The sequence below is a fragment of the Triturus cristatus genome, chromosome 9 (genome assembly GCF_964204655.1).
Source record: "Triturus cristatus chromosome 9, aTriCri1.1, whole genome shotgun sequence".
Taxonomy (NCBI): domain Eukaryota; kingdom Metazoa; phylum Chordata; class Amphibia; order Caudata; family Salamandridae; genus Triturus; species Triturus cristatus.
Genome location: NC_140592.1, coordinates 1,019,363,411 through 1,019,380,845, shown reverse-complemented (window position 1 = coordinate 1,019,380,845; position 17,435 = coordinate 1,019,363,411). Strand labels below are relative to the sequence as shown.

Genomic DNA, 17,435 nt, shown 5'->3' with positions numbered 1-17,435 from the left:
GAGTGTCGTTTCTGGACATTGGCAGAGCTGCAACGTGGACGAATGTGCGTACATTCACCAAGCACTATTGTTTGAACTCATCGTGGAAGGTTGATGCTGCTGTTGGGCCGGCAGTATTATGATGGCTTTTTTTGTAAGGTACAAAATATTATTATTATTTTTTCTTATTGCTTACATATCAGATTTTGCAATGCCTCTATACAGTTTTTTTCCAAGTCTGCAATATTTAGAAGTTTATCGTTCCTTTTGATAGTTGAAAGTTTTTACATCATGTCTGTTGTTTCTATATATGAGAGAGGAGTTGCCATACCCAACGCCACTTTTTCCATTACTGCTTACTAGTTCGATTAAAGCATGTGTATCTAAGAGATTGGAGGGAATCGCTACAAGCAGCACCTCCTATTTTTGGACCTAAACCCTAGCTAAAAGAGACATAGCACAGAAATGGAAGGCGACATCCCCGCTGAGCATAGGGGGTTGGAAGAAGGCAATGGATAGGTGCAGGGGTGCCGAAATTGTGGTCTTTCAAGCACGGGGATGTGCACAGAAGAATCTGGTCCCGCTGGGCGACATATAGGGGCATCGACTTACCCCCATTACCACACCTGGAGTCCACACAATTCTTGCCACCCAGTGTTCCCCCACTTGTTCCAATATAAATGCTACCCCACTTGTGTGGCTGGGCCTAGCCCCCACGACAGGCATGCATCAAACCAAGATCAATGGGAGTCCTGTGGGGCGACTCTCATTGACCTTGGTTTAATGTGTGCCTGTTGTGAGTGCTACACCCATCCACACAAGTGGGGTAGCATTTTTATCGGGACAAGCGGGGGAATGCTGGGTGGTAGGAATTTTGTAGATCCCTGTGGTTTCCAGAAGTTTATGTCTCAGAAATGCAAGGAAAATGTGCGATGATTGTAGTTCAAGTTTGAGATGTGCAGGTCATTGTTGGTAAGAAAATATCAGGGGATCCATACGAAGCATTCCATCTTAGACTGCCCCAGCTGTTTAGTTGGTAGGTTTCCCTAGATGGCAGCTGGCCTGAAACATGCCATAGGGGCGGGAATGCTGTAGAGGCAGTAAAACTGCATTGTCCATTCTGGGTTAGGAGTATTGGCTCGATGCTAGAGTAGGTCCCCTTAGCCTTTTTCTTTCTTTTTGTTTTTGGTGCTATGTTGAAATCTGTGGTGTCTAATGGCCTTTCTGTCACCCAAGGGCAAGCTTTGGGTAAATACCCTCAATTTACACCCAGATGGCAGAAAGACTGATGCACCTGTTCTGAGGTCTCAGCACGGCACGATGCCTGGGTGAGCCGCCCGCCACCATTTTCATTTTTATGGTCCTATTTTCCCTCTGGTGTCTAGTGGCCTTTCTGTCTTCTGGGGGCAGATTTTGGGTGAACACTCAATTCACCCCCTGGAAGGTTGCAGAAATATTGTGCACCTATTTTGGGGTAGGAATATGGCATGAATCCTGGATGAGCCGCCCCCACACCCTTTATTTTTTTTGGGCTAACAAAATAAGTTGTGGGAGTGGCTCACCCAGGCATCATTCATTGGTTGTGCCCCAGAACAGGTGAATCAGGTTCTCCCTCTCCCCCACTCGGGGTTGGACTGTGGGTGTTTACCAAGAATTTTACCCCAGGGACAGTAAGGCCACTGGATACCATGAAAAACAGGCCAACATTTTATTATTAAATCAATGTGGGTGGCTCCACCAGGCATCACACCATGCTCCCATTCCAGAATAAGGCGCATCAGTGTTTCAGCCCCCTGGTGGTGGATTGAAAGTGTTGACCCAAAATGTACGCCCAGGGGACAGAAAGGCCACTGGACACCAGGGGAAAATAGGGCCAAAAAAAGGCGGTGGAGGCAGCTCACCCCCACCCCGACAGCAATAAACAAATCTTCCGGGTGCCTACTGGGCTTTCTGCTCCCCCCACTGGGGGACAGGCAGATTGGAGGTAAAGACCTCCTATCTGCCCCCCAAGGGGCCTGAAAGACCATTGGTATATTTGCTGGATCGGAGTTTGGTCCAATGCCTGCGTGGGTCAACCCAACCCTTTTTATTATAAAAAATAAAAATAATCCCTGGTGTCTAGTGGTCTTTCTACTCCCCCACCAGGACAGATTTGAGGTAAAAACCTCCTGTTAGCCCCTGGGGAGAGGGCAGAAAGACTGTGAGGGTCATCTTGGGGGCTTGGGTTCACCCGATGTCCACCCCCTGCCCTCAACAGTAATTTATAATAAAATCTTCCTGGCTTATAGTGGGCTTTCTGCCAGCCCCCCGGGGGGAACACATTGGAGGTAATAACTTCTTACCTGCATCTGGGGTGGCATAAAGACTGTTGCCTTATTTGTCGGGTGGAGGTTTGCTCCGATGCCTGGGTCAGCCGCCCCTCCCCTTGCATTACAACAAGAAAAACAATACTTGCTGTTGTCTAGTGGACTTTCTAGATTGAAGGCAACTATTGCCTATGTGTCCGGGGGGATGGACAGAAAGGTATTTAGAGCTGGGATTGATAGGGGAGCATTAGCCCATTGCCAGGGGGACCGCTCCCATCTCCATATAGGCTCCCTGGGAGTTTAGAGGGCATTCATCCCCCCCAGGGGTAGAAAGACTGCTGGTGGTTATGGGGGAGAGGGGTAGAGGCTAGTCCTGATTCCTGGGGGGGAACATTACCCCATTTCTACAGGCTGGAGCACCCCCTCCTCCACATACGCTTCCCTGGGGGTCTAGTGGGCTTTCTGCTCTTGCTGGGGCCGATTGGAGAAAAACATCTCCTATCTGCCCCAAACGGGGCCAGAAAGCAAAGGCTGCTGGGGGTGATGTGAGGGGTTAGGGGCCAGGCCCAGTGCCTGGGCGAATCTCCCCCACCCATTTTCTAATTAAAACACACACCCTGGTGTCTGGTGTTCTCTCTGCGCCCCCTGCCCTCCGGTGGCATATTGGAGGTAATTGCCTCTGTTGTGTCCCCGTGGGGCTAGAAAGACTTTTGTGGCTTAGAGAAGAGCCGTAGCATTAGCCCATTGCCAGGGGTGCCGCTCCCCCTTCTAAAATAGTCCTTAGTGCCAGTGGGTGGATCCAGGCTTGGGGTCAGTCCTGCGGCAATCACCAAGAAGGGATCCACTTGTGAAGAGTACCATTGGAAAAGGGGAAATTTCTGCAGTTTCTAGTAACACCTACCCCATCCATATTGATCCTCGGGGGCTAAGATATGCCCGAGCACCAATGTAAGTGAAGGTAAATGATCGGCTCATTTTACTTTCACTTGCTATGCAGTGACGTCAGCGTGCCAGTCGTCACTGCGCAGATGTACACAAAGCCTTCCACTTGAAGAAAGACTATCACTGCTGACCACATTAGCTAAACAATTTCAAAAAGAAAAATCAGTCAGTGTTCGGTCTTCAAGTCCTTTTTAGGGATGATGTCATCTTTCATCTCTTTGATCCTACATTACGGCCTTCACATGAGGCTATTCCCAGAAGAACTCGTCAAGCCCTGTGGTTAAGGACTGAAGGTTCATTCAGTGATATAGTAAGTGTGACATACCCAATGAAACAGGCCCATGGTGGACACCGCACAAGAATACCATCATAGGATTCACTTTGCTCCAGTAGAAGTCCCAGTTGTTAAGGACAGCTGACCTCTCCCTTGACGAGTGGTATGTACACCTGCATAAAAAAGCAGTCCGTGGCAATTGGTTATAAAAGAGACACAACTTCATATCACTGTGCAGGAGAGAAGAGCTATAGCATTAGTCTTACATTCCTTGCTCCCAAGAATCAAAAACTCTCCAGTGCTAGTATGCATGTACATTACCAGGAGCATGTAGTACATCAACAATCAAGGAGGAGCGCATGTCAAAGAAAGCACAAAAGAAATGGGACACGGCCTTTCAAAATCATATCTGCTTAACAGTGGAGCATGTGCCAGGGATAACCAACTTCTGAGCTGACAATCTCAGAACATCAAAAAAATCCCACTAATGGGAACTAAATCAGAAACAACTGGACAACATATTCCATCACTGGGGAAGAACGAATCTGGGACTATTCGCAACCAATAAGAACTGAAAGTACTGGTATCACGCCAGTATGTACATCCTGCCTGGGTCACGGGGAATGCATTTTCAATAGCTTGATCAAGGACTTCTGTTTACATTTTTCCTCCGCATCCTCGGATCTCAAAAGTATTGAAAAAAATGAAGAAATGTGCTATCTGATATTGATTGCCCCATGGCAGCTCAGACGGTATTGGTTCATGGGTCTACCTCTCCTTTCAAAACACCCTTAAATTCAGCTGAAACCTGTACTGACACTCCTGTCTCACTGCAACGACTAGATGCTGCATCCAAACCTAGACTCTCTGAGTTTGTCCGCCAGACTCCTAAATCCAATGAATTCCATCTCCTGGTCATCCCAGATGGTTGCAGAGCCATATTATCCAAAGTAAGTGCAGAACAAATTGTGTGGAACAAATGGAAGCAATTCTGTTCCTGGTGTGCAGAGAAACGCTTGCACCCAATATCTTCATCCCCTCAGCAAATACTACCACAGTTGCGTCACCTTGCAAATTTGGCTTAAGCCATGCTTCAATAATAGTACACTTTGCTGCCATTTAATGCTTCAGAAGAACAAATCAAGCATCATTTTATCATAGCAGACAATACAAAATTCCTCAAAGATCATTTTAGAGTTTTTTCCCCAAATAAGAAATCCCTTGACCCCAAGGCAGTTTAACATAGCGCTGTTTCAATTAATAAGAAGCCCCGTTGTGCCTTTTGATAAAGTAGAATTTAAATCTCTTTCCTGATCTCGCCAAGAGGATGGCTCTCCTCTTGTCTCCGACTTCCTAGATGGGTTAGTGAAATTCAAGCTTTTACACTTTAAGAACCATTTCCTAAATGTTGAGATGTCAGAACCATCCTACGAACAAATCCTCCTTTTATTCCCAAAGTAAAGTCTGATTTTCACTTAAGTGAGCCATTAGTTTTAACAACATTTTCAAAACCTAAGTAATACAGCAGAAAGAGCACTTCATTTTCTACATGTCACAAGTTATCTGAAGTTTTATATTGCAAGAACAAAACCCTTCAGACAATCAGGTCATTTTTTAGTGCTATATTGTGCCAAACGGAAAGGACAGTCTCTTTCTAAGCAAGGCATAGTTCACTTGGTGTTTGTAGCCACAGCCTACTGTTATAATGAAGCGGGTCATCTTCTCCATGGAGAAGTGATGGGGCATTGAATTATGATTGTGTCTACATCCATAGCAGTATCTGCGGGATGCCCATGGTGGACATTTGAAGGGAAGCAACCTGGAAAAACAGAAACACCTTTACGCAGCACTACTGTCTAGATTCAACAGTACAAAGAGATGTGACAGTGGGACAAGCATTTCTAGATTATCTGTTTAATAAGGTGAGCCCACTATCTGATTAGTAATGTATGTTGTGAATTTACTAATTGCTACTGTGATTTACGCATGTGAATCTATGAATGAGCCAATATTGCAGAAGAAACAAGTTACTTACCTGTAACTATAGTTCTCCAGTATTAGTATCTTTAATAGATTCACTTGTGACCCACCCTCCTCCGTAACCAAGTTTCATCTATAAATTGCCTTTTTTCTTGTGCTATGAAATCTAAGCTGTGTGTGCGCAGGAGTCAATATTATGCTTTCTCCTATTTGGTTCAAGTTTGGGTCTTTTGAAGTGATGTGACCAGGCTACTAATGTCACCATGTTAAAACCTTTCATGTTAAACATTGCACTGCTCTCTGTTACTACTGTGGGACTCTCAGCTGGATGACTGGGATGATTCAGGCATGTAAGTCTATCAAAAATACCAATACTAAAGACGTAGTTGAAGGTAAGTAAATGTGTTCTTTCTTTTTGCAATAACCTGATGCGAGCAAAGTGTCTGTGCCTTGCCATATTATGTAGCTGATCCTTATTGCAGTAGATGCAAGGCAGATATGTAAGCTGAATGAACTTGAGCTAGGCACTCCTTCGTTCTCCAGACCTTCTTAACAGCGAATGTGGATTTGCCTTATATGCAGGTTTTGGGCACATTTACCTTCAATGTCAAGTATTTTCGCACATGAGAATTTCCAGCTTCCTCAACTAGGAATGCATTCCTTAATTTCATAGATCTCGCTTATTAATCTGGAACTTCAAACACATGTCTGTGTATGACTTTAGATTACTCCCCACCCCTCCAGATATTTATCCTCCCAAGCTGATCCTGTTCTCCTCCCATTATTTGAATCTCATAAAACCTTTAACACTTTGCATATAGGTGCCTGCTGATTAAACTTTATTAACAGTATGTTTTATCATAATTATGAGGCCAACACCTCATGTGACTGAAGACCCACAGGCATGTGGGAGGTAGTAGCATAAATGGTTGGTTTGGCTCAAGTGAATACCTGGCGCTTCTGAAATACTGACCATTCAATGATTCTCTTAAACATTCCTCCTAGGAAACAGATCAAATGATTCAGAGGAAGCATGAAATGGCAACTAATGAAGTCATGGAAGAGGAAGTGAATCCACAGCATTTCCAAGCATTTGTCAAGTTGGCCAGGTAAGAACTGAAGTGCAGTTAGAGAAGTCTCCTAATGATCCCACCTCAAGTGGAAAAAGCGGGTAACTTGCGTCTCTACCAAAGGAGCGCTGACACAATACAGTTTGTTATTGGGGCTTCTCTATAACCTATAAACACCTGCACTCTAAATTGGTTGCACATGTACTTGATGCTTGTGCATTCCATGGAGAAGATTCAGGTTAACTTCTATTGTAAATATAAGCACCTACTCCCCTCTCCTGCTTCTCAGTCATGATTACTTTGAAGCAGCCATTGGTAGTTCATGCCAAACCACTTCTTCTTCCCTTTAGATACCTGATCAGCATTGGGTATTAAGCCTCATCGCCCTCCGCTCTGAGCCCATCCATAGAGACCTCCGACGAGCCCTTTACTTCCTCTGCTTTGACCTAAACTGCTCAGCTGCATATGCACTGACTCCCTGAGACACTAAGTTATATAGTAGTCTGTATCAAGCTTTTCATAAAACTGAGTGTGCCTTTGGGTATAGAAGTTATTAGAACTATTTATTGCTATTGCATTTCTTTTTCTGTTGCCATATGCATTGTTAAATTAAGCATGTTTACAGCAGTGTGAATAGACGGGTACTAGTTACTCTAATCTGTCAAATTGTGATGGATACCCTTGCAGTGCTTTTTTGAACCCTTTTTGATTGAGAGCGGTTCGCGTTTCTGGTGATAGGGAGTTCCAGTGTAGATTGCTTTGTAGGCAGAAAAAACAGAACGTGGAGAGGGCACAGGATAGCTAAGGTGCTGTACGAAGGTTTTGTTTAGTGGATCTGAGATTCTTTTATTGGTGTGTAATAAGATAAGAGATCAGAAAGGTAGTTTGGCGCTAAACCTTTTACTGATTTGAATATAAGTGTTGGTAGTTTACATATGACCCTGAGTTTGGCGGATAGCTAGACAGTTTAAAGAAAATATTCTGAGATAGAATTATTTTTAGGTAGACTGTATAAAGTTATTGTAGCAAAGTGTTGATTGGTGTGAAAGAGAACAAGACCAATGAACTGTTACAGTAGCCCAAGTACGGGTGAGTTGTTGAGTGTTTTGGCTATTTTGAATAGTATCTGTGTTTGTTGAATTGCTTTTGTACCTCAGCAACTGTGTTGGTTATAGAGGATTGTGTTTGCATGGATGGGCTAAAAACAACCCCAAGGTTCTGCATTGTCAAAGCCTGGCTGATAGTCATAAAGAGTATATTCCAGACAACATACTGGAACTCCAGAACTCTTCTTTCTGAATATAATAGAGCCAATCTGTAGAGATAAGCACCTCAAAGATCCATAGTGTAATGATACCTACATGAATGGCAAGATAGGCTAGTGTTTACTATATTATTGTTATGTAGAATACTTCTTCTTGTAGAGCAGTAATACCTCATTGCAGTATGTAGCTGCAAGAAATGTGCTACATTATCCAAAATAACCTGTTAACTTCACTCAGTGAAAGAGAAAAATGAAGGAAAATGTGCCAGTCAAGTCCAAAAGCATTAGCTGCAGATCACATACACAGTTTCTTTGAAACGCCATCAGTTTCCGTCTCCTAGCACATACTATTCTGTCGGTTTACCTCAGAGCCTGAGTTCTGTTTCCGGCTCAAGCTGTGATGCTCTCAGAACACTTACTAGGGTCATTCACCCTTAGTTTTTGAGAAATTCCTCAGGTTTAAAAAATGTGTACTTTCATTCCACATTTTAAATGTCTGAGAACAATGCTCTCATTTTTTCCATCTATGAAGGAAATTTTTTAACAAAGCGCTCTCTCTTTTTGTAAAGTGTCCCTACTCTGAGAGGAAGAAAGTTGGCTCAGACCCTCTCTCAGTATATGTGGTATGTCAGCTTGCCACTCATACTGTCAAAGAGTTTGAATACTGTAGAAAAATGACAAAGACAGCCATGAAAATCTTCCTCGAGAGGAAAGCTAGAGGACCTCAGGGCACAGGAGAAAAGAAAAAAAGCAGAGGAAAGAAGCCATGAGGGAGAGAGAGTACTCCATCTACTAAGCATATGCAGTCTCGCCCACAGATGAAGACCTAGAGAGGGAAAATACAGAAGACGCATCATCTTCCTCCCAGACAATCCCATCCTGCCCTGGAACACCAATCAACGTTGAGACTGGAATAGGCTCTGGCCTGTTCACTATCGAAGAGTTCAACAGCCCCAACGGTGTCAACACCAAAACCGCAGGTACCAAACACTTTAACTTTGGTCCACTCCAACCAATGTCAACTCCAGCAACATAGAGGCCTTCGCTGACCTGTCGCCCATTGGCCTCAAGGCACACAACAGCAGAACTATCAACACCGAAAAGACACCATTGATAACCATTGAAGGCCAACATCTGTGCTGGTGGTGTCTAGGTCGCCATCGAGAAGGCATTCCTTGGCCTCTGTTTTCTCAGTTTCTTCTGAGGAACAACATGAGTCTCATCCAGCTGAGATGCTAATGCTCTTTCATTGACAGAAGACACTGTTCATGAAGCCCTTGTACCATTGGACTTACCAGCAAGGCCAATCATACTATCAAGAGCTGCTGTTTTACCTATACCAGTTTGACCACCCGGTCCAGTGATGGAGCCAAGGAGTACTCCAGTGTCTCCCAGACCATTAATACTACCATAACCTTACTCACCAGTTCCAGACCAAACGTCTGCACACAGGTTACTCCAGAGAGGTGCAACAGAAGGAGAACCCCCTTCCAGCTCCTTTATGGACCCCATACTGATAAGAAAATTGAGAAAATTAAACAGGGAGCAGAAGCTCTGATGTCAGTAAGGTTAGAAAACACAAAGAAATTATATTGTTCCTACTACAGACGCAGAGACATAAGGTACCATTAAAGACAGACGGTTCAGTCCCCTCCTACCTGCTGTGTGGTGTTCCCCAGGACTCCTCTTTAAGTCCAACCCTGTTCAACATTTATGTCGCCCCTCTGGCGGTTCTTGTAAAATCTTTCGGGTTATCGCTGGTATCTTATGCTGACGACACCCAGATTGTGGTGTCGCTTCCCAGTAAGGATCCCAATTTGAACTAGACCTTTGGTAATTGTACGAGGGAGGTAAGCATATGGATAGATAACAACTGTCTGAAGTTGAACTCCTCGAAGACAGAGGTTATCCTCTTCGGGAATAATATCTCTTTCTGGAACTCATCCTGGTGGCTGGATGAATTGGGTCCACTCCCTGTACCAGTAAAAAAAGTTTTAAAAAATGTGGGAGTTTCTCGATGCTCCGGAAGTCTCTGGGGTACAGAGCTTCGCTAAATGTGTATTTGACAAATAAAATTTGTTCACAAAAAAAAAATGTGGGAGTACTGATTGATGATAGACTCACCTACAAGGACCAAGTAAATAAGATGATTTGCACCTCTTTTTATTTTCTCCGTGTTATCCGGAAGATAGTACAGTTTCTCCCACTTAACTTGCTGAAGACAGTCATTTTGGCCCATTTAGTGTCCAGAATGGTCTATTGTAATTGCCTTTATCAAAACTTGCCTGAAGTCGCCTTGAAAAACTCCAGATTCTCCAGAACTCAGCAGCTAGGCTGCTGATGAAAATTCAGAGATTTCAGTCTACTTCTCAGGCCCTACTGAATCTACACAAGCTCCCTATCCAAAAGCAGTTAGTGTTCAAGGCTCTCTGTATTACATACAAAGCACTTCAGGGATCTGACCCAGCCTATCTGAGAGAGAAACTCAGAAGGTATGTCCAAAAGAGACACTTCGTTCCAGTTCAGCCAGCAATCTAATGGTATAATCTTTCAAACTTTGCTCGTGGGGAGGTAGGGGTTTTGTGATCTGCATTGCAAGGAACTGGAACTTGCTTATTCTTGATATAAAAAACGCACCCACTCTTATGAAGTTTCATAAGTCCCTAAAGGGACTAATGGGCATAAACTTTCTTCCACCACCAAGATGCTTCAAGGCAGTTGTTTGCGCTTTATAAGAAATCAAATCAAATCAATGGTCCTTCTACCCTCAATCACAAGGAGAGCAACAGACCCAGTATCATTGACAATTGTTAGGGAAGAGGGTAATAACAGCAGCACCAACAGCAGCGTTCTTTTTTATAAGGAAAATCCTCATCCCAATTGAAACTGTGAATTCTCCACTGCTTCTATTTCATTTTCTTCTCTAGCAGGAGATAGTATATCAAACCAGTTGACTAAGTGGAGATTAATAACCAAGGACAACCAGAATGTTAAACTGAGGCTGTGATTAGAATCTGGTTCAACAAGGCCATGCATGTTCCAGAGTCTGCAGCTCAAGCATCTAGGCCACATCACCGTCCCAGGAGTTAATATGAAACCAGCTGAGAGGAGTTTCATCATTTCGGGAAAATTTATTTAATGGACAACAATTAGTTAATGAGAGAGTTACCAGTCTATTTCCAGCATCTGCCTTTCCGCCTTTAGGTTCTCTGATTAATAATTCAATACCACATTAACCCCTTCGCTGCTAGGCCGCCCGTGCTAAGCCTTTTTTTGGCTATTTGGGGTAGTTCGCGCTTAGGCCCCTGTAACTTTTTGATCACATAAGGTATCCATGCCAAATTTGCGTCCTTTTCTTCCAACATCATGGGGATTATAAAGGTACCCAGGGTTTGTGGATTGCCCTGGAGGGGGCCCAGAAATTAGCCAAAATACAACTAAATGTTTTTTTGGGGGGGGAAATGGGAAAAGAAGTGCTGCAAATGAAAGCATCTGTTTTTTTCCCTGCAAATGGTATCAACAAAGGGTTTGTGGGGCTGAAATCACAATTTTCCCAGCTTTCAGGCTTCTGACAGACTTTTGTCAGAAAAACAACATTTTGTACACAGCTTTGGCATTTTACTGGGATATAGTCTTTTTTGCTATTTTTTGTGCTTTCAACCTTCTTCCAGTTAATGGTAGAAATGGGTATGAAAGCAATAATGGATCCTGGAAAGCTATACATTTCAGAAAAGTAGACAAAATTCTGAATTTAGCAAGGGGTCATGTGTGTAGATCCTTCAAGGTTTCTTTATAGACACTAACAGTTAAATATAGGAAAAAAATTAAATTAGTTGAAAAAAACAGCCATTTGTGCCAACGTTTTCACCTGTAACTTCTTCTACAGTGACAGCTGTTTGAAAGCAATATACTGTTACATCCGGTGGACCTTTCTGGTTGTGGCGATATATAGGACTTGTATGGTTACCTAGAACCAGAAGAACCCAGAGCCAATAACTGAGCAGCATCTTGCAATGGTTTTTCATTATTTACCGGGTATATAGCAATTTATTTGGGAAAATAGATACATGGAAAAATGGGTATGAAAGACACCTATGTATTTCTGAAATTGGAACAAAATATAGAGTTTAGAAACAGTAGATATTTGCACATTTCCGAAATTGTACCCATACTAGCATGAGAATTATAGATCATATTTCTAAATGACTTCTTTTTTACACATTGTCTTTCATTTGGAAGGCAGAAATGCATCAAAAGTCAATAGGTAATAACAGTTGCTCTACAATTTTGTGTTACCTTAAGTCTCCCGATAAAAATGGTACCTCACTTGTGTGGGTAGGCCTAGTGGCCGCGACAGGAAACGCCCCAAAAGGCAACGTGGACACACTTTATTTTTACAGTGACAACTGACCCTTTTTTTTGCAAAGTGCCTAGCTGTAGATTTTGAACCCTAGCTCTGCTGGCACCTTGGGAAACCTAGCAAACCTATACATTTTTGAAAACCAGACACCCAGTGGAATCCAGGATGGGGTGGCTTGACTGGCTCTCACCAGGTTCAGTTACCCAGAATCCCTTGCAAACCTAAAAATGTGTCCAAAAAAACAAATTTTCCTCACATTTCTGTGGTGGAACGTTATGGAATCTGCGTGGATACACACAATTCCACCCACCCCGCGTTCCCCAAAGTCTTCCGAGAAAAATGGTACCTCACTTGTGTGGGTAGGCCTAGTGCCCGCGACAGGAAACGGCCCAAAACGCAACGTGGACGCACCACATTTTCATAGTCAAAATTGACCCTTTTTTTGCAAAATGCCTAGCTGTAGATTTTGAACCCTAACTCTGCCAGCACCTAGGGAAACCTAGCAAACCTATAAATTTTTTAAAGCTAGACACCCAGGGGAATCCAGGATGGGGTGACTTGTCTGGCTCTCACCAGGTTCTGTTACCCAGAATACCTTGTAAACCTAAAAATATTTTTAAAAAACCCACATTTTCCTCACATTTCTGTGGTTGAAGGTTCTGGAAGCTGCGTGGATCCACAAATTTCCACCCACCCCGCTTTCCCCAAAGTCTTCCGAGAAAAATGGTACCTCACTTTCATGGGTAGGCCTAGTGCCTGCGTCAGGAAACGGCACAAAACGCAACGTGGACACACCACAATTTCACAGTGGAAAAATAACCATTTTTTGGCAAAGTGCCTAGCTGTAGTTTGTTAACCCTAGCTCTGCCGGCACCTAGGGAAACCTAGCAAACCTATACATTTTTTAAAACTAGACACCCATTGGAAGAATCCAGGATGGGGTGTCTTGTCTGGCTCTCACCAGGTTCTGTTACCCAGAATCCTTTGCAAACCTAAAAATTGTCCAAAAAACCCAAATTTTCCTCACATTTCTGTGGTGGAAAGTTCTGGAATCTGCGTGGATCCACAAAACTCCACCCACCCCGCGTTCCCCAAAGTCTTCTGAGAAAAATTGTACCTCACTTGGGTACCCGCGACAGACAAGGGCCCAAAACCTATTGAGGCGACATCAAAATTACCTTTCACAAAACAATCTGGTTTTGCAAGGGGGGTCCCATGAGTTTTTGGCCCCGGGCTCGGTGGCCATGTAGGGAAACCTACCAAACTCACACATTTCTGAAACCTAGACTCCCGGGGGAGTCCATCGAGGTATTTCTTGCGTGGGTCCCCCAACAGTTTCCTCCCCAGAATCCCCTGCAAACCTCAAATTTAGCTGAAATAAATCACTTTTTCCTCAAATTTTTGTGTGGGAAAGTTCTGGAATCTGCGTATATCCACAAATTTCCTCCCACCCAGCGTTCCCCCAGGTCTCCCCATAAAAATGGTACCACACTTGTGTGGGTAGGCTTAGTGGCTGCAACAGGAAATGGCCCAAATCGTACTGTGGAGACTTCAAAATTACCTATCACAAAACCACCTGGTTTTGTGTGGGGGGGGGGGGGGCACCTGGCCTTTTGGCCCTGGGCTCACTGCCATCTAGGGAAACCTACCAGAACCACTCATTTCTGAAAATGAGACACCCTGGGGAGTCCAAGGAGGTATGGCTTGGGTGGATCCCCAATGTTTTCCTACCCAAAATGCCCTGCAAACTTCAAATTTAGCTAAAAAAAAACACATTTTCCACACATTTTGTGTGGAATCAGCATGCCGGCACAAATGTCCTTCCCCACAGCGTTCCCCTTAGTCTCCCGAGTAAAATGATACCTCACGTGTGTGGGTGGGGTAAGGGCCTGTGACTAAGAAGAGCCCAAAACATAGGGATTAAGGGTATAGCACCGAGAATTCTAAGCCCTATATTGTTTTTTAAAATACGTTTTTAGCCAATTCTGCATTTGACACCCACGCAAGTGAGGTACCCTTGCCCAAGAGGCCGCTCCCCGACACAAAAGGGCATTTAAAAAAAAAATCCCTGGTGGCCTAGTGGTCACACATCTACTTTTTTTTTTTTTTTTGAAACCGTTTATTACAAAGTTCAAAGAATATACAAAGATGGGCCTACAACCTTCAGGCCGGCCGCTAGCAAACAAGAGAAGCATATGATATACACAGTAGAACGCATGCTGCGGCAAAGGGAAACGTACAGGAGTTAACAGCGTTGATGGCCACACCATCCGGACCCCACATAACGGTTTCTTTTTAACATAAATAACAACAAAAAATCAAACCACAAGGCAACCCACAATCGAAAACAGCAGCATGTGCTCCCCTAGAAGGGGGACCCTACCAATCCATAGGAGTATCAAGGGGGGGAGAAGGTCAGGATAGGGACTGGGTGGACTCAGTGCCCGGTACCGGAGAGCTAAACCGGCTAAGGGGACGGGGCAGGCGATGGATCGGGCAATAACGGCGGGGCACAGATTCCCCCGCGGTAGGCGTTCCAGGGGCCCCATACTTTCACCCATGTCCCAGGCTTACCTCTCGCTACATACACCACCTTTTCCCGAAACATGCACCAGTCCATATTTTCCTTCCAGGCCGAAACAGTCGGGGACCTCTGGGAACCCCACAGTTGAGCAATATCGCGCTTGGCCACCATATATCCCAGAGTCACCCACCACGTCTGTGGCGCCGAGTAGTCGGTTGGTTCCCACACGTTCAACAGGCATCTCCTCGCTTCGGGCAGTAGCGACACACGCGTAACCACCCGCAGGACCTCATGCACACCACGCCAGAATCGCTCCAACTCTGGGCATTCCCACAAAATATGAAGAAAGGTCCCCAAAGAACCACACCCACGCTTACACAACCCGTCCACAGCATAGCCCATACGCAATAGCCTTGGCCCCGTTATGTAGACCCTATGGAGTATCTTGAGCTGGACGAAGCGAAGGCGGGCCGGTATGGCCACCTCTTTCGGGGAGGCCACCTCAGAGACCCAGTCCTCGTCGTCCAGCTCCAATCCATCGGCAACCCAAGCCTCACGAAGATTAGTCAGCAATCCCGAGCGGTCATTAATCAGTTTTTTATAGATTAATGAGATCGTGCTTTCCGGTACATGTCCATCCAGCACTCTATCCTCCAGAGGGGAGTACTCCGGGATGGAGGCGACGTCCGGGAAGGCGGAGCATAGTGCATGACGGATCTGCATATACCGAAAGTACTCCCTGTCCTGCAACTGGAATTCCGTCTGCAGCATCTTGAACGTTTTGAATCCCCCCCTCGTCCAGAGATCCCCCACCCTGCTGATGCCTATCATGTCCCACTTCTCGAAGCCCTTCGAGGTCCACAGAGAGCCCAACTGCTCAGATGCGTATAGTGGTGACGCCCGGGTCAAACGATCCTTCCACCCCATCGCTACATTAGCCGCGTGCCACACTCGTACCATGACACGCGTGGGGCCCGTCAGACGTGCGTCGAGCGAGCTGGAGTAGAGCGCTCGATTATAGTCACCACCCGGCAGTAGCATCTTATCCATTTCAAAGGCCGGGTTTAGGGCGGGCCCGTATAGGCCGTGATTAATCGCAGCCAGCTGGGAGGCCCAATAATACCGTTTAATATCCGGGAGGGCAATCCCCCCGTCATACCACGGGAGCGTCAGCTTCGCCAGGGCGATACGCGGTCTCCCGTCCCAGAACAGGCGGCGTTGCAGACTCTCCACCTCGCGGAAGTAGCGCGCCGGGACGAGGTCCATTGTATTCTGCAGAGCGTACAGGAAACGCGGCAGCGACATCATCTTAAACAATGCCGCCCGGCCGAGCGGCGAGAGCGGCAAACGCCGCCAACGCGCGACATCCTCCTTCAGGCGCTGGAGGGGGGGAAGCAAGTTCCGATCATACCGGGCCTCCGCGTCCAGGGTAATGAAGACACCCAGGTACCTAAATCCCTGCGGGGCGATCTGGATAGGACAGCCCCGCGGCAGGATAGGAGCCTCCCCAGAGAGAACATACACGCACGATTTAGCCCAGTTGATGACAAGGCCGGAGTTACGACCAAATGAATGCAATACATCAACCAGTACTATCAATGATTTACGTGGGGAAGCCAGGTACAGGAGAATATCGTCAGCGTATAGAGATACGCGGTCCTCATACTCGGGGGTCCAGCGGAGACCACGAATAGAAGGTTCCCACCGCAGCCACTCCGCCAGGGGCTCCAAGGCAAGCGCAAAAAGGAGCGGCGATAACGGGCAGCCCTGCCGCGTGCCCCTGCCCAACTCAAACGGAGCCGACACTCTACCGTTCACAACCACCTGCGCCAGTGGGCCAGAGTACAACAATTTAACCCAGCTGATAAACCCTGGGCCAAACCCAAATTTCGCGAGCGTCGCCCAAATATATGGCCATTCAAGTGTGTCAAACGCCATAGTGGCGTCCAAGGACGCCAAGATGGCCGGCTCCCGTATGAACGGGACACGTGCGAGCACCCCATGCAAACGCCGCTGGTTAAGCGCTGTGTTGCGATGGGGAATAAAGCCGGACTGGTCCTGGTGGACCAAGTCACACACTACGCCGACCAGCCGATTGGCCAACACCTTGGCGAGAATTTTGGGCTCCGCATTCAATAACGAAATGGGTCGATAGGATGTGACCCGGTCCCGTGGCCTCCCTTCCTTGTGGATAACCACGATGGTAGCCAGACGCTGGTCTAGCGGGAGGGAACCCACCGAGTGGGCCGCAAGGAACATAGCACGGAGATGCGGCGCCAGCGTATCCGGTCGCAGTTTATACAACTCGATGGGAAGACCATTAGGACCCATGGCCTTGCCGGAAGCGACCGAGCGTATGGCGAGGGCAATTTCTTCGGAGGTTGGAGCGGCGTCCAACGACACTCTGTCCTCCTCCGAAAGGGAAGGCAGCGCGATATCTCTGAGCAGGGCATGGGAATCCTCTTCAGAGCGGGAAGACACCGGGGAATACACCCCACGGAAATAGTCCGCGAAGCAGGAGACAATTTCCTCCGGTTCAGTGACACACACACCATTCGTTTTCTCAATCAACGGGACAACTCGACTCGCTCTCTCTTTTTTGTCCAGCCACGCAATCAATTTACCAGCCTTATCACCCACATCATACAGTCTCCCCTGTTGCTCTCTACTGAGGCCCCTGGCCGCCTCCGAGACGAGGGCCTTATAGGCCGCTTGCTTGAGTTGGAGAACATGTAA

General features: G+C 46.1%; 1 protein-coding gene across 8 annotated transcripts in view; it reads left to right on the top strand.

Moving 5' to 3' along the window:
• TTLL5 (tubulin tyrosine ligase like 5) overlaps nt 1-17,435 on the top strand; it is a 1,306,640-nt gene that overhangs the window by 657,106 nt on the left and 632,099 nt on the right. For all 8 annotated transcript variants that reach the window (XM_085626706.1, XM_085626705.1, XM_085626700.1 and 5 more), the window contains one exon: nt 6,487-6,590. In XM_085626706.1, the coding sequence (XP_085482832.1) occupies nt 6,487-6,590 (104 nt within the window). The remainder of the gene's footprint in view (nt 1-6,486; nt 6,591-17,435) is intronic.